Source organism: Halyomorpha halys, unplaced genomic scaffold (assembly GCF_000696795.3).
Source record: "Halyomorpha halys isolate HHAL.00 unplaced genomic scaffold, Hhal_1.1 Scaffold497.1, whole genome shotgun sequence".
In the NCBI taxonomy this organism is placed as follows: Eukaryota; Metazoa; Arthropoda; class Insecta; order Hemiptera; family Pentatomidae; genus Halyomorpha; species Halyomorpha halys.
This window is the reverse complement of record NW_027113287.1, coordinates 253,384-275,589: the sequence shown is the minus strand read 5'-3', so window position 1 is coordinate 275,589 and position 22,206 is coordinate 253,384. Positions and strand designations below refer to the sequence as shown.

Genomic DNA, 22,206 nt, shown 5'->3' with positions numbered 1-22,206 from the left:
TCTTGCCTGTGAACTAAAATCCTTTACATTGCCTAGAAATAGAGATTGTAACTCTGATAGTCTTATCTTCCAATGAATTGACATTAAAAAGCACAAAAAAAGGTACAGAAGATCTTAATCTTGGAAACTTAAAATTGGCACAATACGTAGTTCTACTAAAAATCTGTAGAATTGTAAGGAAATGTTTAGATAAGTGACATTAATAACACTCCCTTTATTTATCCAGGGTGTAGACATTATATTTCTCAAATTTGAGAAAAATAAATGTTACTAATATATAATAAAAATGTGTAGAGTAATACAAAAGATAGAATATAAATCCGAATATTACAAAATATATTATAATATAATATATAAAATAATATAATATAGATTATCAATTAGAATATTAAATTAATGCAACTAATGATAGGATAATAATAAGTATTATGTTATATCATATTATTAAATAAACGTTACTGGTCGCTCTGAAAGGTATTCCAAAATAGAGAGATACCCCAAACCCTTAAAATAAGGGTATATAAAACAATAATATGTCCCGTTGTCATGAACAGTAGTGAGGCATGGACCCTAACCAAGCAGCAGAAGAGGTTGTTGAGTACATGGGAGAGAAAGATTCTGAGAAGAATATACGGCCCAACCAAAGAAGGAAATCACTACTGCATAAAAACCAATAGAGAAATTAGAAATTTTATAGGGAGCCTGTATAGTTTCTTGCATCAAAAATGGGAGAATAAGACAGATGGGCTGTGTTTATAAACAAATAATGGAAGGACGTCCACAAGGAAAAAAGAAAAAGAGGTAGGCCTAGACTATGATGGACAGACGATATGGAGGAAGACTTGAAGTCACTGGATGTGAGACATTGGAGAGGTGTGGCAGCAGGCCATGATGAATAGAGGGAAATTGTAGAGGAGGACAATAGTGCCGGGGGGGAAAAAAAAAATCCATTTTAACTGAGAGTTAATAATAATCAATCTAATAAATTAAGTTAAATAACATAAGAATTATAGAATGTAATTGACGGAAAATAAGAATATAATATAACTAAAGGACAAATATAGGTCAAACTAATATATATATACAGTTATTAGGTCACAACATTCTAAGTGGATATTAAGATTTAAAAAAATAAGAAAGCACCCAAACAAAAGATTCTTTTTTTAGTTTTGTGATTGGTACATTTAATAGTCCTTTTGGTTCACAATTTAACAAATATGATATCATTCAGTTCAAAAATTGGTTTCCAAATCTGTTGTTAAATGATGGTTTGATAATTTTTTTTTTCTAATATTTTATAAATAACTCTTTTCTTTTCTTAGTGAATTATTGTTCATGACTTTGTACTAGTAGTATAATTTAGGTAGTAGATTAATTTTTTAGCGCATGGATATGAAGTATGCTCAAAACTCTATGTTATATTTTAAAATGTTCCCATTTTATGTATTTCAGCTACTGCCCTTAGCTGTTTCTCTACGAACATGGCTGGATTCATTTTATATGCTTCATTATTTGGTTTTACAATTGGAGCATATGTTGGGCTAACATCAGTTATTTTAGTCGATCTACTTGGGCTAGATAAACTGACAAATGCATTTGGTCTTCTTCTACTGTTTCAAGGAATTGCATCATTCTTGGGACCACCAATCACAGGTAATGCAATTATTTTATTGTTTTCTTTCCAGAATTCTGTTTTGTTTTGTTTTTTTAAAGTGAATAATAAATAAAATCAATCTGAAATATTCCATTGGCAGTAATTGGTAAAATCTTACTATATTATTTTATCCACTATGGCAAAAACAATAAGCTGAGAATCAACAAGTTTTCCCCAGTTTCATGAATGGCAGTTGAGGATTACTAATTCTTACTACTATTAGGATTACTAATTCTTAACATCATTGCAAAACCAAACTCAGGTCTGGGTTGAATAATCCACTTGCAGAAGATTATTAATAAGCCAGAATTGACTAACACATTTAGTAGTTTTTTTTTATATTTTAATTAGTTATAAAACTGATTCTTGAGCAAATTGCCTCCAATCTTTGAAGAGCTACTTAAGGAAGGTATTCAGATCAGCAAAGGCAAGAGCAAGATCCTGTTAGCAGAAAGAGTACCATGTTTCTTCTGTCTCATCACTATCATATTGATGATTCTCATCAATTGAAATGGTTTGAGCACCTCATCAGTAAAGAGAACCCCCTGAAGATTATGTAGTATGTCTCTGATTTTAGTAGTATGACTCCAGAGAGGCTCAAGAATGTCACACCAGAAGTATATCAAGCATTCATCCAGAAGAATAAAATAATCTCTGACAAACGAGGAACCTACCTAGTATCAGAAAAAATGTCACTCCTGGCTACAATGCTTTCTTATACTGAGAAAGCCCAAAGAAGAAATTTTTGGGAAAATATTTGAAGATAATATAAATGAAATGTTCCATATTCTTAAATTATACATGTGAAGAAGAAGAGAATTAGCTTCAAATCAAGACTTATAATACTAGTTCTTTGGTCACTGTGAACAAAATTCTGGGATAGGATAGAATAGAATAGGTGATGACAATGTGAAGGTCATCTAAGGTTAAAGTAGTCTGTTTAATTTTCAGTTCACTACATATTCCTATAATTCTTTATGTTATTTATGTGTAATTTAATATTTTCTATAAAATTTATTTTATGTGCAATTTTTAATATTACATTATTTTTTTTTTTTAGGTTGGCTTTATGATGCTACAAAATCTTATACCGTTGGTTTTATATTTGCTGGAGCCATGATGAGCTTAAGTGGGATCATGTTATTTGCAGTCCCTACCATTCAGCGATGCATCGCAAGGCGATCTTCATCATCATTAAAAAATGGCACAGTTATTAAAAGTTAACAATAATTCGAAACAGAACCAAAAGCAATAAGCCTTCAATTATGCCTTCCAAGCACAAGTTTGATTCCGTTTTAGCGAATCGAATAGCATGATTTAGTGGTGACCCATTCCCATTGGGATACTAAAGTTTCACATTTTACCTAGAGTTTTTTAGAACATTGTAACTAGTCATTTTGGAGAAAATATGCACAGAAATTTAACTTTACACAAGTGCATTTGTTTATGAAAGAAATTGATATTTCCATTAAAAAAAACATATTACTTCCTTAATCGTGTATTGGTTAAAATTAGTCTTAAGTATTTCACTTAATATTTTTCATTTTAAGATCACTATAATGCCTTCCTCATAAAATATATAAAAACAAAATTTAGGAAATAACTTAAACTGATTAGTACTAAACTTCACTGCTGAAATTATTTTGGCATGATTTGTACAATAAAGCCAACAGTATACTAATATTTTAGTGATAACAAAGAAATAATAGGGGTTGAGTTTGATTGTCAAAATACAATCTTAAGTTGATGACATTCCAATAATATATAAAAACTATACACAGTTAACTTGATGTTGAATCATTAGTTAGTTTTAAGCTATTATTAGCGTTACGAGTAAGTTAATACCATTTTAATAATTAATATGAACAATATTTTTGTTCTTTTTTATTTTTAAACTATTTATAATTTATAACTTGTAAAGTTTTAAGACGAACTTGTTACCAAAATGACTATTTTAAGAAAAATGTAAATAAAAGTTACGATGATTTACCATTATGCTAACTGTTATATGGTTAAGGTATTGAGATTCTAGACTGTTATTTTTTTTATATATATATTTTTTTCACCAATTATATCTAACATATTAAATTGATATATAATATTCCAACATATGTAATTTTATTATTTTCTTTATTATATTACATTTATTAAATCAAGTTATTAAATGAGATATTTAATTACAATTTAAATTAAAATACTAATTTCTTTCATGTAGAGTTTCACATAAGATAACAACTTCATTAACAAGCTACTATATTGAATCTTACACTAAATTTCGAAACAATTAAGAAAGCACCTGAAGAGAAAATGAATAATTCAAAATGATTCGATAATTCTTTTTTTTTTAATATCAAACGCATTATTTGATGTAAATGATTTCATATTTAGTTTAAGAGACCTTTGATTTACTTTATGATATTTTCAATGATGACTGATAAACATTTTTCCAGTTATTGTGTACTGAATGCAAATTAGAAATCAGATTAGTCATTAGATTTCCATTACTATTGATCACATTTAAATTTCATGCAACAGAATTATATTTTTATATCAACAAAATAAAAAGTAGTTTTTCTTTTAAAACTTTTTAAACTTATTGATTTATTGGAACTTCCTAAACTATCTTATTAGTTTAACATTTATCAAATATTTTAAATAATCATTCCTAACTAATTCTAAATTCATTTATATTTTACAATCCAAATTTTAATTCAACACTTACCTAGTATGAAATATTTTAAAGAAAGCACCATTTGTCATTTTCTTCCTATACCACAACACAATAGAAAAAAATTCTCATAGAAGTTAACACAATCTATTTCACTACCACTACTTCCTATATAAATACTATCTTGTTTGTTTAAAGTGTAAAACATGGATATTTTTTGTCATTAAAATAATCAATTTTTTTTTATGTCCATAAGAAATTAAAATTTATTTTTTATTTTGTAACATGTAAAAACATATCAAAATATTATGAGACTGTTTATGGTTGGGTTGGTAATCATGTTATCTTATTAAAAATATTTGAATTCATTCTGCTTGATGATGATTTTTCTAATGCTATTTTAGTTTATAATATCAATTAATAAATAATTATTTTTCATTTAAATATTATCCAATATGTAAATGTATGTATGTATATGTAAAATATATCTATGTTACAGTATGTGGCATTGAATATATTTCTAATCTAAATAAATATTTGGTTACATGCATGTAAAGTAAGCAGTAAGCTTAACTGTTGTAAGCTTGGTTTAATTTTGTCTTAATATTATTGGAACTGGCCGTTAATGATTCAATGAGATTTAATATTGATTATTAATTTTATTTTCGAAATTACTCACTTTAAAATTGAACTATTGTAAATTTTAATCAATATAAATCAATGAAAAACATATAAAACTGTACCTATTTATCATGTAAAAAATATAGTTAATTTATTCATTTATAGATATAGGTTTATATTATTAATGTTTGCAGTTGCTTTATAAGACTGAACTGTGATGAATTGTGGTAAAATTTATTGATTGTTAAATATTCTAATTTGTTTATTACTTGTTAATTGTTTTTAAGATTTTATCCAATTACTATATATGTGATAAATCAACCATGTACCTCATTAGAATTAAGTCATTTAGTTGAGCTTTATGAGGGAAATGAACCATGAAGCATTGATTATATAATTCCATGTAGTTCCCTCCTTAGATGAAATTATAACCTAATGAAACTATCTTGTAAAGAATACCTTTTTTCAAGATAATTTTTAATGTTTCTTCCAAAAAAAAATTATGACTTGTAGAAAATACTTCACAAAGATCACAAATCATAGTTAAAAAGTAGACTATTCTCTTATTATACAAAACATTTTACTTATATTTCTGCTATTCAAAAGAATCTTTATATACATTTAAAACATACATGAATCCTGTTTTGGTTTGAATCATTACTAAACTGTAGCTTATTATTTTATAATAAGGAAAACTACTTTTTTAAAAATGAACATTTTTTTGTTTACTGAAAGGTTTGAGGTTATAATGGTGTCCTTCCAAAGCCATGGAAATATCTTCTGCATGAATCAATATGATATAAATTGTTTTACTTTATTAGGATTGAATTTGTCAAATCTGTTTGCCCTTTCTAATTAATCTACTACTTGCTAATGTTATTACCTACCTTAATTTAAGTTTTAATCCAATTAATTAAATTTCCAGATAGGGACCAAAGAAATGACTGTGTATTATTTTTTTTAATGTTACTGAATGTTATGGATATGGCTTAGTTATTAGAATTCACATATTACTTGTCTAATAGTCCTCAATGAATGTACTGATAACAAGAAAATAATTTTTACCACATTTAGAAAAGTATTTTTGTGTAAATAAATTTATTTTGAAATAAATATAAATACTTTACAATCCTAGTGTGTTTATTATATGTTATTTAATATTTTATTCTAATTTACATCTTAATTAGAGAAATTGATAAATTATTGATTACTTTAAGGACTTATAAAGAATCAGATATAAGCATAATTCAAATGATTTTGTATGATTTCTTATGTTTCACTGAAACATCAAAATAAGTCATACACAAATTATAATGCTACTTCTCAAAGGGCCCTATGACATTCAAAAGTAGTAATTTATAGAATTCACAAATTTAGGAACTACCCCCAACAAAAATAATTTTAGGTTAGCTTGCTTACACAGGGTAGAAAGAAGGATAATAAAAATACAGCACACTTTGATAAGAAGCACAACCATGAAATCACAAAAAAAAAAAAAAAAAAAACAATTCAAAAGAAAGATTGTAAAGCTGTAATGAGAAACACAAATACACTGACCTGAAAATTACCCTTTTGACTTGAAAGCCAAACAGTGACAGCTAGAAAGCGGCAAAAAACTGTTTTACCTAGCTTAGAAGCTTAGGTGATCTTTCTCGTACACAGTGTTATCAGTTTTATTTTATGAAATTCTCTTCTGGAGATTCACACATAGAAAGTATCAATTGATGCACAGTATTAAGAAAGTTTTCAGTAACAAACTTTTGAATAAGTTATTGGTTTCTTGTCTGCATGTAAAATAGTAATTAATTCATTTCTAAAAGAGTAACATTATCCTTTACTTAGGTTTTCCCATACACAGAAGAGATATTTTAACTGAAACTGATTTCTATAGCCAGTTATGATGATAATTGAAGGATACCACAAAAAAAATTGAATTGGAGTAGCATTTTTTTTTTTTTTAATGGATGTTTTAAACAAATATTGTCTATGACATGCCTTAGATGGAATATTCCAGTATCACTATACTTGATATTTTTTTAGAACCATATTTCCCAGTGTGTGTGCAGAGCAGATTTAATTCAGGAGAGCAACCACCCAGAACCCAGTAAAAAACCAAATAAATAATAATTCTTAATTTGATAGTAAAAAGTTGTTGACAGATTTTAATTGTCTAAAACTTCTGTATGTTTAGATATTTTTTAAACCACTACTTTGGGACTATAATTAGTTAAAAATTTTTTTACCATAAAACATGTAAATCTAATGACATCTCAATTCTAAATTTTATGACCATTCAGCACATTTCCTTTTCTTAGGATTTGAGGAAGTAAAATTCATCCAAGGAACTCATAGAGTAATGCACTTTCACTTACTTGAAATGCTATCTTTGCTAGTATTCCTATAACTTGAAAAAAAAAAAAAAAAAAAGCCTGCACCCCCGATCTTATACCATTATTTATTTTTTTATTACCCTCATCTTGGTCACTTTTGACATACGGGGTAGGAAAGGGGGTTATCTACAGGATACCACCCTATTCTAACCATGGTGGGAGGCCAAGTTTTCATTTCGTGGAACCATCACAGATATAAAATTCGACCCCCCAGGCAGGATTCAAACCTAGTCAAGAGCCAGTTAATGTAGGTTTTCAACTCGCTCTACAACAAATGACCCATACTAAGTCGTTTGTAAAAGCCCATGGTCAATCACCAGGAGTCAGTAAAACAGCACCTTTTAGTAATGTTTTTAGAATATATTATAATATAATAAACATTTTTTTAGAAATTCTAAAATTCATTTCTCAAAGAAATACTACTACTACTCAAATACTACTTGATCCAAGATTTTATATTCTGAAAATTAGTTCTATGTTTATGATACACATCAGACTATGTTCCAACAATCAAAGAAATTTAATATAAAATTAAGAACATTTAGTTGAACCAAAACCGCAAATCAGGCCACTTAAGAAATTGATCTTACACAAATTTACATTAGAGGCACAAAGTTCAAACAAACATAGAATTCAGGGGACTTTTTTAGAGGCTGATTTCAAAGAAAAATGTACATCCTCAATAAAAAAACATAATGACTAATATTAAAGACATTTACTATTATATTAAGGCCTTTTAAGGATAAAACCGACACTTAAAAGTACCTACACATCTATTTTTTTTTTAAAATATTAACAATCTAATAGACCACTATTTATCAACAAACCCTAATATTCTCATGTAAAATACCATATTATGCCTGGGTCTTTTGTGAATATATATCACTGCTCTGCTTGAATAGTGACATAATTGACAAAAAAAAGTTTTGGTTTTATTTTGAAATGAAAGTGTTGCACAGATATTGCTGTTACAGAGGTTTCTTTCTCTACTGGAGTTCCTCTATAATCTGTCCCAAAGCTAGTAGGGTTGTCAACAAGTAAATACAGTCCCTGGTACAACCTATAGAACACGTCAAATACAAATTTGTTTTTGTGTATAATTTACCACTTTCAAAGCAAAGTAGCAAAATATATATTGTGCAGCAGTAAATTTAAATTAATATACTACTAAGACAACATACAAATTATAAAAACAAGCTCAATATCAAATGTTTGGCAAACACCAGTTAAAGATAAAAAAAAGGAATTTAAAAAGAGTAAACAACATTGTGGTTAATAAAGAAGTATTAATTACAAATAACATTTATATACTTGCAGCCTTACTTTTACAGACATTTTTTGTTGACAGATTCACTACATAATGTCCAATTAACATACCTGCTCCATACTACTACAAACAAATATAAAAAAGTAACATAAAATGAACAGATAATTTTTTTATGTACAGCACACTAAATTACAATAGATTCCGCATTCATTGTGTAGGCAAATTTAGAAGGACATTTTGTCCAGGAGGAAGATATGAAACTTGGCGGGATCGTGACAGCTGGTAGGCAATATCTTCAGCCGCTTCGATTTTCCTCAATTCAACAAGACCTTCACCAGCCTCACCAAAGGATTTGGCCAACAAAATTGCAGCTTGGGCATCTCCCTCAGCTGATATGATAGAGGCCCTCTTCTGTTGCTCTGCCTAGAAACATAAAACAAATACTTCAAATGAAGAACATTGAAGTTACAGTTCTGAAAATTCAAAAAGAAAATAATATGATATTAATAAAAAAAGTACAATGAAAATTATCAATACTAATACTTTAACATTTAAATAAATTAAAAATTATTGTTTTAAAAGATCTAATATATGATATATAATTAAAAAATCTTGAATTCCGATAGTACGATCTTTTTTCAACATGTTAGTAAATAAAATTCAATTATTACAAAAAATGTGGTTTAAATTAAGTTAAATTCAATTTTTAAAAAAATACCTTCTCGACCAAAAATCGAGCTCTTTCAGCCTCTTGTTGTGCAACTTGCTTCAATTCAACTGCATGAGTAAATTCTTTTCCAAATGTCAAATGTGTCTATAAACAATATAATAATTAATTCAAACCATGTTATATATGAACATAATTTTGAAGTTCTCCACATTACAGACAACATGCAGATACCAGGTACTTTCCCCTAGAACTTTAAACAGACCGAATGCAAATTCTGAACTTTTTCTTTCATATCATAATAGTATTTTAAATCAACAATATTAAACTAATACTACTATAATAAAAATCTAAAACCATAATAATAAAAAACCATTCATTTTTGATCTGAGCTGTTATAATCCAAATTAAGCATTCAAATCCAACAAAGGTCCTAATATTGAGATTAGTCAGATTTATATACACTGTTTGGATCTCTAAGTGGAATCCTGTATTTGTTTTATTTAAATAGACAGAACATAATATAGGAAGAATACAATAATTTTCCTAGGAATCAGCAAGCTAGACAGCTTGTAGGATGGCGGAATCTTATTTTATGGAACACTATTCAGTTAATTTGTACACATTGATGACATTATTACCTTGTGTAAAGCATTACACAAGGTAATAATGAAAGTGAGGCCAGAAAGCTGTTCAAATGTGGTATCTAATGTAATTACCCAAATTATGTTGATCCAGGCTGTGATTTTCATAAAATCAAATTAACATCAAGGTTATTTTATTTTTGTATTTATTTATCAAAATTTACAATTTTATAACAAGTAAATGTGATCTTAGTAATGATGCAATGGCATGATACAGTCTTGTGGAGAAACTACCAATTGGTAGAACTCCAATAGCATTTCTAAAGTAGAAGGTCTCGAGGCCATCTTCTTTTCAGAGGTCCCGGAGGATTATCAGAAATTGAAGAAACAGGTTAGAAACAAGTGGATTTGGGTGGTAAGGGAGTTTGTCATGGAAGGACTGATATCTGGAACTGGCCACATGGCAACGGGTCTTATGGAGCCACAATTAAGGTCCTTATGGATGGTTGTACATGTGACTAAGTAAGGAGCATTGAGGCTTTTAGAAAGGATTTTGGATTGAATATGAGAGGAATTCAATGGTTTAGTGTAGCCCCAAAGCTGAACTCCGCAAGACCCAATAAGCCTCATGTAAATGAGTCTTTTGTCTCAACTTTATTCTTTTCAAAACCTTCCAACGTTTCGACCCTCAGGTTATTTTCAAGGATACCTTTACTTTGTTGTCATTTTCTCTTTTAAAATTCTTAAAAATGCCGGCTAATTGCCTTTGTCCCATCTATAACTTCTTCTATATAACTCTTTCTTAAATTTAAAACTTGTATTAACCACTTCTCTTCTTTCTTTCATTTACATTTGCAAACTTTAAACAGAACCTACCTTCAACAGTCTTTTGAGTCAGAGTCTTTTGTTATTAAGAGGAAGTTTAAGCCATTTTTCCAGTAAGTGTTGTAATAGTCGGATATGACGAGCAGTTCCACTCTTATAGAGCAGTCTTTACTTTAAGAGCAGTCTTTACACTCTTATAGGATTTCAAATTAATTGTTTGTCCAGATGAAGTCCCAGGTAGCAGATTTGTTTGACGGATAAGTGGAGTATTATTAAAGGGTACTAGGAACTCAACAGGTTTAGGACAAAGAGTAATGTGAATTGATTTTGAGTTTTGATGCCATTCTTCAAGTGTTGTGATGTGGAATTGGAGAATTTGGAATATCATTGATGGATCATAATTCACTGATAACACGCATGTGTCAACAGCATAGTTTTTTAATGATGGAAACAATAAAAAAAAAAAAAAAAATTTCATATTATTCAAATAAATATAATTTTATAACTTATAACGTCTTATAATTGGACATTATGAATAATACCATGGCAACCTACACAATGGTCTAGATTACCAGCAGTCTTACTACCAATTCTTAATTTTTTTTAACTTCCATGTTGTCTTGTAATTTATGTTAATTTACTCTGATCATATTCATATCATTCTATTATATTATCTATCATTCTATCATATTATTCTCTATAAGCTATCTTATACTGTTATAATATTTCTACAATGTATTGTATCTTGTTTCTTTAGTTCTGATGAAAACCTATCATGTGGGTCAAAAAGTAGGTTATCAATTAACATTTTTTTATTATTTTCAAATTCTTTCTGACCGCCATTTGGACCTTCTTGTCCTTCATTATCTATATGGTAAACTAACTAACTTATAATAAAATAAATCATGCTTTCAAATAGAACCTATATTAAAAGTAAAATTTAATGTCCTAAAATTACTAGTTACAAACTACACATTACCAAAGCTATATCATCAAGAATAACACCAAAGTGACCCGCTCGTTCCGTTAGTTCTTCGTTGACTTTTTGAGACACAAGCTCCCTCTGAGTAATTAATTCACCCGCATCAAACTGAGCCTTGAAAAAAAATGACAGCAGTTTTATTAGACTACATTCTTGAGTATTATATAAGATTATCATCTGTTTTAAAATTTCAATATCATATGTTTGAAATAGATAGACATAGGAACGTTATAAAAACAATTGAATTGTAATGTTACTGTGTTCTAAATAAAATATTAATAAAACTCACAGTTAATAAAACAGTTTAGTGGTTTATTCTTAATAAAAAATCCAATCTAATAACTGTAGTATATTTTTTTTTTAACAATGCCAGAAATAAAACTTTAAAATATCTGATGAAGTCCTAAGAGTCAGTTTTATCATTAAGTTAAAAATTGATATTTTAATTTTAATAATTTACTACTGTATTTTTATTAACAATGAAACAAAAATTAATAAGAGAATATTCACTAAACATTCAAACTAGGTTTAAAGTTAAAAGACGCCTTCATGGAGTTAAGGCAATGTTAGGAAAAATTTCATCAGAAAATTTTCAAAAAAATTAATAAAATTAATTAACATATATCAAAAATAACCTATAAATCTGCTAAAATATAAATAATATGTACTGTTAAAATTGACTTACAACCACAGCTTTCAAAACTTCAGTGGTAATTGATGGTAGAACTCTTTCATCGTAATCGATACCCAATATTGTGTAAATTTTTGGTAGTTGTTCGGGTACTGGTCGAAAAAGAATTCTTAAAGTAATGTTAACGTTCTGTAAATCTGTAAGTTGAAATGTAATGAGAATGGTATAACTAAAAAAAAATTTAACACTAGTATAGTACCATAAGTAATATTTACCTTTACTTCCAGTAACGGTTGGAATATTTCTAGGACGAGATCTAATATCAAAAATAATAGGTCTTTGTACCCATGGAATAAAAAAATGTGTTCCTTCACCAACTACATGACTTTTAACACCAGTAAATCTATCAAATATAACAGCTCTATGACCACCATCCACTGAAAAAGGATAGATTAATAATTTTTTTAATTAACAAAAACCATTTTTAATAATTAAAAACATAAAATGATAATAACTACCATTGTACAAAGCTGAATTAACTACTCCACCTACTAATGCAACACCAAGACCAATTTGACCAATTCTATTGAAAAATTGAGATGCCATTTTTTAATTTTTTCTGAAAATAAAAAAAAATATGAGAGTTATTTAAAAAATTACTATTTCAAAATGCCATCCTCACTCACGCCGGTAACATAACCTATAACTCAAATTAATAAGAAGTAATCGTCAAACAAAACTTTCAAGGTTAAAATTCAATCAAAAAATGAATATGCTGCACTTATAAGTAAAAATAACAATAATTTTTACCTAATACTTGGGATACAGCCGCGGACGTCTAGGGAAAAAAATGAGATATGTTTTATCAACTCACAAAATGGAAGGAGGTTCTACAACCACCAGAGTGGCATTGGTAGGTTATAAATGAGAGCTTTCAAGCCATGGAATATTTTTTAGTTTTATACTTTATTTTTTTAATCAACATTTTTAAAACTAGCGCAATTAATAATGACGAATATCATGAAGAATTGTTTATCAAGCCCCTTGATGGTTTCATTTATTCATATTTTCAGTTTACTACTATATGGGAAACACCCTTTAAAAATGATTTATGTATGTATTCAATTAATACTTCAAATTTTGTTCTGTTTCTTGATAAATTAAATAAATTTTATGTTAATTTTAATCTACCTTTTTTTCTCTGTTTAAAGTTGATCACTGTCATCTTTTCCCTAGACCTATGGGTGAAATAATTCAAAGACATAATGTGCAAGAGCTTCACTTATCCTTAACAAAAGGAATTTGGAGATACAATGCATGGGGATATCCTGTAAAGTCTGCTCCTCCTGGTGCAGAGGTTTGGGCCTGGTTCAAACCCAATACAACTGAGTATTTATATTTCATAAAAAAATTATTTGAATCATTTATGTATATTTGTCAAATGTAATGTGTGTTTTGTTCCATAAAGTATTGATGCTAAGTGGAGAGAATTAACTGGTGCCTTATCAGGACTTCTTTGTGCCTCTTTGAACTTCATCGATTCACAGAATACTATTAGCCCTAGAATTTCTTTAAGGCCAGAAGGCATTGAAGCAAAACATTCATATCTCGATCCAAATAATCATGAAAGATTGCGATATTCCAGTTTACCTAGAGAAATAGTTTGCACTGAAAATTTAACACCTTGGAAAAAACTACTTCCATGTAACTTAAAGGTGGAAATTATGTTTGAGTTTGTTGTTAGTTTTTTAATTGATCTTATATATTTTTTATTGGTGCAATAATGATCTGCATTATTTCAGAGAGGTCTTTCTACACTCTTGAATTCAGATAATATCTACAATACAGTTTATCATTCCTTAGGGGTTCATTTTAGGCCCATCTGCTTGGTAAGTTAATTTTGATTTGCTTAATTATTTTATTCTAAGGTTATGATTTGAGACAGTGTATGAGCATTTTTTAAATTTTCATCTTAAGTTCTTAAGTATCATCTTTTGTTTTGAAGTGTTTGCAATTTTTAGAAGCAGGTTTATAATTATTTACTATAACCGCTATAGTTTTAGATAAACTTAATCATCATTATTTACTTTATTTTCTTAAAAATATTTTCTAAAGCAACATTTATTTTATAACAACATTAAACTAGAATATTTATGTTTCAATTATTATATTTTTACATCATTTTTTCAGGATAAATTGTGTATTAAAAAGGGAATTGAACTTGTTCAAACTGTTTCCCTCGTTTATGATTATGTGATTATTAGTGAGAATGATCCACAATGGTCTATACTACGACTTTTTGGACAAGGGCTTGGGAAAGCCTGTCCTCTCGCCAAAACTGCAAACATCTACATTGATATCACTTCGAATAAGGTATGAATTTGTTTAATTCTTTCTTATACTAAAATATAAATTTAATAAATATACTGTGATGCTAATTCCAAAACCTCCTAACTACAATTGTATTATACTGGAGTTAGGAGGTATTGGAATTAAAGTTGTGATATGCTCCTATATAAGATTTTAAAAATATATATAATGATGTAAAAGTAGTTGACTGTGGACAATATATGAGGAGAAGATAAATAGGGTGCGATTAGTGAAGAACACAATTAAGTTAGAAACTTATTTAATTAATGCCAATATTAACACCAGAACTTCAGGTTTCATCAGGGATAAGAAAAAAAACAACAGATAACAACCATAATGAATAAAAGAAAATACAGAATAACTAGAAAATAACTGATTATATGAAGTAATATATCCGAGGAAGAAAATATATAACCTAGGTATTGTAATAAGATAAAAGCAGTATGATAATAAATATTATAAAATTTCTTTATTCTTTAACTTTAATAATTTTGATACTGTTTATTTTCATACTGGTTTTATCTTCTTATAATACATATATTGTACATTTTCTTCCAAAACTATTTATATTTCTATATTATCTGTTATTTTCTAGTTATTCTGTATTTCCTTTTATTCATTATGGTTGTTATCTTGTTTTTAGCTCTGATGAAGGCCTGAAATTCTGGAAGAAAAGTTAGAAATATATACAGTTTAATCAAAACATTCCAAGTTAGGCACTATATAAAATCTTTAGCCTAGTTTATGACAATTAAAATTATTGAAAGTTAATATAATAAAGTTATGACTTAAGAGAAAAGACAAATATATTTTGAAGAAATTTTTTTAAACTTTTAATGTAATTAATTATTAATTAATACAGTTGACTACACCAGAGGAAAAGAGGATTTTTACTTGAATTACTGGTACAAATGCTAAACATATCAACCATTTCTCCAATGTAAATATTTTTGTTTTTGATGATATTATTCTTATCTCCTAAGGTAGTGGGAGGTATTGTGAGGGTGGGAAATGTTGAGATGATCTGTCATAATTTAAGATTTGAGAACTTATTTCAAACTGCAAAAATTGGGGTAAAACATTCTTCAAAAAAGTTATTTTAATAAAGATTGCAATTAGATAAGGCCAGTTTTCCAAAATGGGGCAAATTTCAAGGAAAACTCCCCCGAACCTCTAGTAAGATGGAAAATCTAGTCATTTTTTTTTTTTGGAAAATTTAGATTGCTTCCTCTCTCCCTCCCCCCTAGAAATTGAAGCAACTTTCATGAGTTGGCTAGGTGAAAAAAAAAATATAGTTTTTTATATTCTAGTGTCAATATGTTTTTCTTTAACAACTAAATCCATATAATTATATAAAGTTTTAAGTTTAAATTTTTAAGTGATGTGAATTTTAATGTTTATTTTTTCTCTTTTGATCTTGCATAAACTTATTTTCCAGACTGGACCAGGCTTCACATTAAAACCTTCCAATTACAAAGTAATTACTAGTACTCGAGGAGGGCAAACAACAAAACTGGCAGCATTTGACACAAAAGCGATGGGCTACGCTGGGCTCTATAATATAGAAATGAGATTTTTTAAGGGCCCTCTCTCAGTAGTCAGAAGTAGAGTTCCACCTATTGTCTCCGCAGATCGATCTCTTACAGGTGGTTAACATTTAACATTGGTAATCAAAACAAGGTTTAGTAAATGCTGAAGTTCAATGATCAATGATGATACTACTAATAATTTTCGTCCACCATCCTCCTGTTGAATCTTATCAAAACCTAAATCTACTACATTATGCCTAACTCAATATTCACATCTCAATGTCTCGGTCTATTTATTGCTTGTTGCTAATCATTAGATTTTATTGATTTTAATTAAATATTCTCATCACTATATTAACAATCGCTGCCTAGCCATTACTATCTATCTCCTATTAGTGCTTCTTCAAAAAACTCTATTTTATATTTGTCTTATTTAATTAATTTTTAAATTCAAGACAAGCATAAGGCTTGTTAAGAGTTTATTTTTCATAATAAAAGCTTCAGTCGTGTCATTATCAATAAATGATATTTGTTTGTATTTAAATATGCTGTTTTCTATTTATCTTATAATTTTAAGAAGGAAGTATAGTGATTAGTAGTGCTCTAGCACATTAATGGAACAGAAAATTTGTATATATGGTCTTTTATTATAGGCCTCTCTTATTGGGCTTGTGTATATAGTCTCTTATTGGGCTTGTGTATATAGTCTCTTATTATAGGCCTCTCTTATTGGGCTTGTTATAGTCTTTTATTATAGGCCTCTCTTATTGGGCTTGTGTATATAGTCTTTTATTATAGGCCTCTCTTATTGGGCTTGTGTATATAGTCTTTTATTATAGGCCTCTCTTATTGGGCTGGTGTATATAGTCTTTTATCGTAGGCCTCTCTTATTGGGCTTGTGTATAATCTGTATTACTTACTCCCCTTGATGTATTTTCAAGTCTACAGTTGATGTATATTACCATTAAATGCAGTGGTGTAAGACCATTTAGACTGGAAGCAATTTTTTTTTGTTGCTTCTTCCCATCTCCTCCAAACAAAACAATTTTACAATTTAAAATGAAATGTAGGCAGATATGCTGCCCATAGATATCTGTATATGCTATTGATTAGATTCTAACACTAATACAAACACTGAGAGACAAAAACTCTCCTCTCACTCCTCTATTATAATTTTGTTTGCTTTTATTGTTCCCTTAATTATCGAATCATAAATGATCCTTATGTAGTTCTCCATTTTGTGAAGAATTTAGCACACTAGATTAAACACTCAATGATCTCATGGTTATTATATTAGTAAAAGTGTGGAGAGAAATTATTCTTCTACATCTATCTTAATTCATATAAAGATATGAACTTTAATCATTGTTACAAGTGATTAACATTTGTCTATTTGTCCATTTGAATTACTACACCCAGTAAATATAATAATTCAGGTTAAAGCACTGTGGTGAATAAGACAGGTAAAGTCTTAGCACGTAATAACAAACGTATCCCTAAAATGCTAATAAGCCCTGAACAGATAGGTAATCGTCTGAGGGGTAGACCAAAGTGAAGGTGTGAGAATTGCAATAAGATCAATCTGGTAGATTTGGGTTTGGAGGGGCGTCACTGGACAAATGTGTGAGACAGCGATTGTTAGTATCAGCGTTGAACCTTTGGGTTCGCTAAACCTTTATTATTGTATTTGATTTAACTCATTCCTAATAATGAACTTTCAATTGTTTTATGCACCATATGAGTCCACTATTGAAAGTCACTATATTTTACTAATAAACTATAGGCCTATAGTATTATTGTTTGTATTGTTTAAGCTTGCTTTAATTGGGTACAGCTTAATATTTCTTTCTTGACTTTCATTTATTTTTAATAAACTTTAATTTTATCAGGTTATGGACAAGACTTTGGAGGTATTAAAACAAGAATTAAAAACAAATATCGTTCACCTATTAAAATAATACTATTAGAAGCTATTCCTTGGTACGTTTCTGTATATCTTCATACATTGAAAGCAATAAGTAATGGAAATGAGCTCAAACCAAGTAAGCCAACATTCAATTAAAGTTTTATTTTAATTTTGATTCATTTAGTATTTGTATAAATAATGCAACTTTTTATAACTTTCTTCTAAGATTTAATTATTTATTAAGATTTTAAATTATCATCTGGTGTCTATAAACACAATGTGTTTATATGTTACAGTGATAGTTGATGTCTCACTAGCCATTGTCGACTTATACTAAGTAACTTATTGTAAGGTGAATAGCCAAATTTAAAAAAAAATACTTTTACTCATGAAGGTGGACAGTTCCAAGTGAAAGTCAACCCAACCTATAATGATGTAGTAGTTATTAAGAAGCCCCTCGTTATCAATATTATAAAGTATTATTTTGTTTTTTAAACTTTTTGATGAACTTTATAAATTGAAAAATTAAGCTATATCTTATGCCATTAAAATAATTATTGAATGGTATTTACGGATTAGACCTGCCAAGCTATGTTGTTTCTTTTTTGGGAGATTGTATTCTACCCTGTTATTATTACATCAATACTGCTTTCATTGGGTCACAGCTATCAACTTTTGCTCACTCAAAATGGATAAACAAACTCCTAACAGATCCTTTTAGTGGAGGTTAGACCTAAAGTTGCATTATTTGGGTCACAGCTGTTGAATTCTGTTTGCTGTGCTCGATCAAAAGTGATTAACAAACCCATAAAAGTTCTTTTTGATTGGTGGTCGGGCCTAAATTCAGATAGTTTTACAGCTGTTGACTTCTGCTCCCTTAAACAAACAAAACACTACAGGTCTTTTTGGAGGTTGGGTCTAATTTCACATAAATGTGAGTTAATACTATCAGATTATTATACCGTTTATTACACAAGTGCATAATTAATAGAACACAATGCATGAAAGTAACAGTCACTAACTGTGGAGGCTAACCTCCACTAGTTAGATCAACGTGACATATACAACAGTCTTGTAGTGTATATGTATGTAAAGTTGATCTTATCTATTAATGAATGAGGTAAATATTTATAATATTGATTTTTTTTGTTTAAAAGTTAGTATTAACATTTTAAATAAGATAATAAGCTAATAACAATAAAGACTTAGCGAACCCGCAGGTTTGATGTTGATACCACCAATAGCTGGCTACCCAATGCTGTCCGTCCAAACCCAATATATCTACTGTTCCCAAACTAATTATTTATGTATTTTAAATACTGTGTTACCTTTTAATTACCTATTAAGTTTATATCTGCTGTTTTATTTTATTTTTTAATTGATTTATTTTTTCAGTAAAAAAAGTATTCCGTCCCGGCCGAGAAAGAGAGAGACCTCATCAGTTGGAACTCGTTTTAGAATTACCTCCGAAATCCATCACTACTGTAACTATTCAGTTTGATTACACATTCCTTAAATGGCTCGAGTATCCTCCCGATGCACATCACGGATTTTATGCTGGTGCAAGCTCTATCACTGCCTTTCTTCCCGTAGCTAGGAATTACACTGGTATTCCACTTCAGCACAGTCTTTTTTCATCTAGGTAATGATGCATTTATTATAATTTATTTATATAATTAATTTATATAATTATTATTAACTTATGAAATCCTTTTAGTGTGAATGCTAGTGAGAGAGGATACATTGTTCGTTTGACTACAGAAACGTTAATTATTTCATTGGCAACTCCTGATTTCTCAATGCCTTATAATGTCATCTGCCTCGCCTGCACTGTTGTAGCATTAGCATTTGGACCATTACATAATATCACTACAAAAAGGTAATTATTTTTCAAGTTTATTTATTTTATTTCCAATTAATATTGAAGATGACCTATTTTATATTTTGATTGACATACCGCATCATTATCATGACATCTCTATAACTGGCTTACATCATTTTAATCATTTCCCTGGCAGGCTGATTAACATTTTTTATCCATTGTTACAATTGATGTATGATTGTTAAGGCAACTACTTTATTAACATGATCTTTTACTCCAAGAGCCCAAGAGGAGAGAAAAAGAAAATATTTCACTCAAATTTTTTATTATTTTTATGAATGCTGTTTACTGTTACAAGTCAAAATTGATGACTCTGCCGACTATTGTAAGGGTTATAAAAAATGGTGGTTGTTCTAAAAGTTACAAAAAACTCATTTTTACTTCTTTCAAGTAAAAAAAAAAAAAAAAAAAAAAGTTATTTTCTGATAGAAAATACTGTTATATTTTTTATTTTTTCAGTTTATTTTCATTATTCTGTTTTTACATGAACTACACGAGGGGTACAGTAAATGTTATTAACAAGTAAATATTAAATTATTTATGTTGTTCTGGTTGGATATGTATAGATACCATGTCATAATTATTTTCTTTCACACTCTTTTTTTTCAAATTTTTTTAACTCGAAAATTCCATAATCAGTTTTTCCATTTTTTCTTAAGTTTATGAAAATAGTTGTAGTAGTTAATCTATAAGAAAAGAATTTAAAACTTCAAGTATTATCTATTTTGTTGATTTTTCAAATAGAATTCTCATAACTGTTTACTATACACATTTGCATCATGATTCTGCACCAGTTTAATGATTCTGAAATTAAATGTCAATTTTTTATTTATTCATTATTTATTTTTTTTATCATAAGCATTTATTTGCAACTGTTTGGAGTCAGCCTAAATTAATCTTATCTTAAATTATCACAGAAATAGTTGTGTTATATAATCAGTATCTTTCATAATCTGTAGAATAAAATAACTATTGAATGACTTTATTGTTTTGTTTTATTTAAATTACTTTTATAGATTTGTCGTATCAAGTGAAAAAGAGAAGAAAGGAATTTTACGATCTCCTCTTTCATATCTCATTGGCCAGTTTCAGAAGTTGCGTAATCCAAATAATGAAAATAAATCAGAAGATTCAATACAAAATTTATCAACAAATGAAAATGCTCCAGAAGAGTCATCAACTGAAAAATAGTACAGATAAACCAAAAATTTAGTTTAATAACTCTGTGATAATTTTAAAACTATGCCATTGTTCATGGTGTTTAATATCCATAGATATTGGAAAAGTTTTACCCCAGTTTTGTATAGATAATTTCAATCTAGATTATCCTCATGATTTGCCTCCAGTAAATTTAAGAGTATTATTGCCATTCTTTTCTTTAAGATTAGTGAAATTAAACCAAAAACTTTGTACAAATTTAGATTTATTTTAATTATTAGATTTGAGCTTTAAATGGGACTCCAGCATTCTTTAAAGCTCAAAGAACTATTATTTTTCAAGTTACTGAATAAAGAAAAATTTGAATTAAGTTGTTTCTATTTATCTTAAATATTTTGGAAGGTTTACTAATATTGTTTATGTTCAAACTGTACTTATCCATGACAAAATTTGGCATCCTCTTTTAAAAAATATTTTCTAATATTGACAGTTCTCATTCCTGCCATAATTTATGATTGTTCATTAATTGTTAATTTTTTTAATACTTATCTAGGAAAGTGTAATTTATATGCTAGTTTTGATTTAACGCAATGAACCAAACCATGTCAGTTACGATTGTATTGTATTGCAACTTTTTATTGTCATTTATTATATACGAGAAAAGTTTGTGGTGTTTAACACCAACCTTGACTGAAAAATCTCTGAATGTTCAGTTACTAGTTTATGTGTGTATTTATAAATCTTTTTAAATAAATATTATTTTTATTTTCAAAGCAAGGACTTTCTATGTTCTACCTCGCTTCCTTCATCAATTAATCTAACAGTTCTAAATAAAATCTTCCTAAAATCTCATTTTGTTAACCTAATGTTAGTAAATATTGTATTTGGGTTTGATACTGACCTTATTTATACTTGACCTTCGTTATTGTCAATTTTTCGGCTTACAATCATATATTTTGTTAAAGTTATAGGTTCTACTGGGTGAGTTTTATAAAAGTAATTAAATGTAGTGAATGAAAAGTCCTCTTCCTTATTTAATTTTTTTTATTTTATTTAAGTACGTTTTGGGACT

The 22,206-nt window shown here is 28.4% G+C and overlaps 3 protein-coding genes across 4 annotated transcripts in view; 2 read left to right on the top strand and 1 right to left on the bottom strand.

Moving 5' to 3' along the window:
* Positions 1 to 6,077, top strand: part of Mct1 (Monocarboxylate transporter 1) — a 107,902-nt gene extending 101,825 nt beyond the window's left edge. For both annotated transcript variants that reach the window (XM_014425149.2, XM_014425147.2), the window contains exons 8-9: positions 1,453 to 1,653; positions 2,715 to 6,077. In XM_014425149.2, coding sequence (XP_014280635.1) covers positions 1,453 to 1,653; positions 2,715 to 2,878 — 365 coding nt within the window. In that variant the 3' untranslated portion in view covers positions 2,879 to 6,077. The remainder of the gene's footprint in view (positions 1 to 1,452; positions 1,654 to 2,714) is intronic.
* A 2,522-nt stretch (positions 6,078 to 8,599) lies between these two features.
* l(2)37Cc (prohibitin l(2)37Cc) lies at positions 8,600 to 13,199 on the bottom strand. Its single transcript, XM_014425146.3, has 7 exons — positions 13,100 to 13,199; positions 12,808 to 12,908; positions 12,565 to 12,726; positions 12,344 to 12,486; positions 11,656 to 11,772; positions 9,319 to 9,414; positions 8,600 to 9,023 (listed from the first exon to the last, which is right to left on the bottom strand). The coding sequence occupies exons 2-7, from the start codon at positions 12,893 to 12,895 to the stop codon at positions 8,808 to 8,810; spliced, it is 822 nt and encodes a 273-aa protein (XP_014280632.1). The 5' UTR covers positions 12,896 to 12,908; positions 13,100 to 13,199; the 3' UTR covers positions 8,600 to 8,807.
* A 31-nt stretch (positions 13,200 to 13,230) lies between these two features.
* Positions 13,231 to 21,907, top strand: PIG-T (phosphatidylinositol glycan anchor biosynthesis class T). Its single transcript, XM_014425145.3, has 10 exons — positions 13,231 to 13,402; positions 13,501 to 13,678; positions 13,758 to 14,004; positions 14,092 to 14,178; positions 14,480 to 14,662; positions 16,098 to 16,305; positions 18,078 to 18,230; positions 19,490 to 19,736; positions 19,812 to 19,973; positions 20,993 to 21,907. Exons 1-10 carry the CDS (start codon positions 13,231 to 13,233, stop codon positions 21,165 to 21,167), a joined length of 1,812 nt encoding a protein of 603 aa, XP_014280631.1. The 3' UTR covers positions 21,168 to 21,907.
* The last annotated feature ends 299 nt before the right edge of the window (positions 21,908 to 22,206 follow it).

Coding starts and splice junctions, on each gene's coding strand:
- PIG-T (XM_014425145.3), top strand. CDS start 13,231: ATGGAATATTTTTTAGTTTTATACTTTATTTTTTTAATCAACATTTTT. Junction 14,663..16,097: donor TTGATATCACTTCGAATAAG/GTATGAATTTGT, acceptor CTTATTTTCCAG/ACTGGACCAGGCTTCACATT. Junction 19,974..20,992: donor CATAATATCACTACAAAAAG/GTAATTATTTTT, acceptor TTACTTTTATAG/ATTTGTCGTATCAAGTGAAA.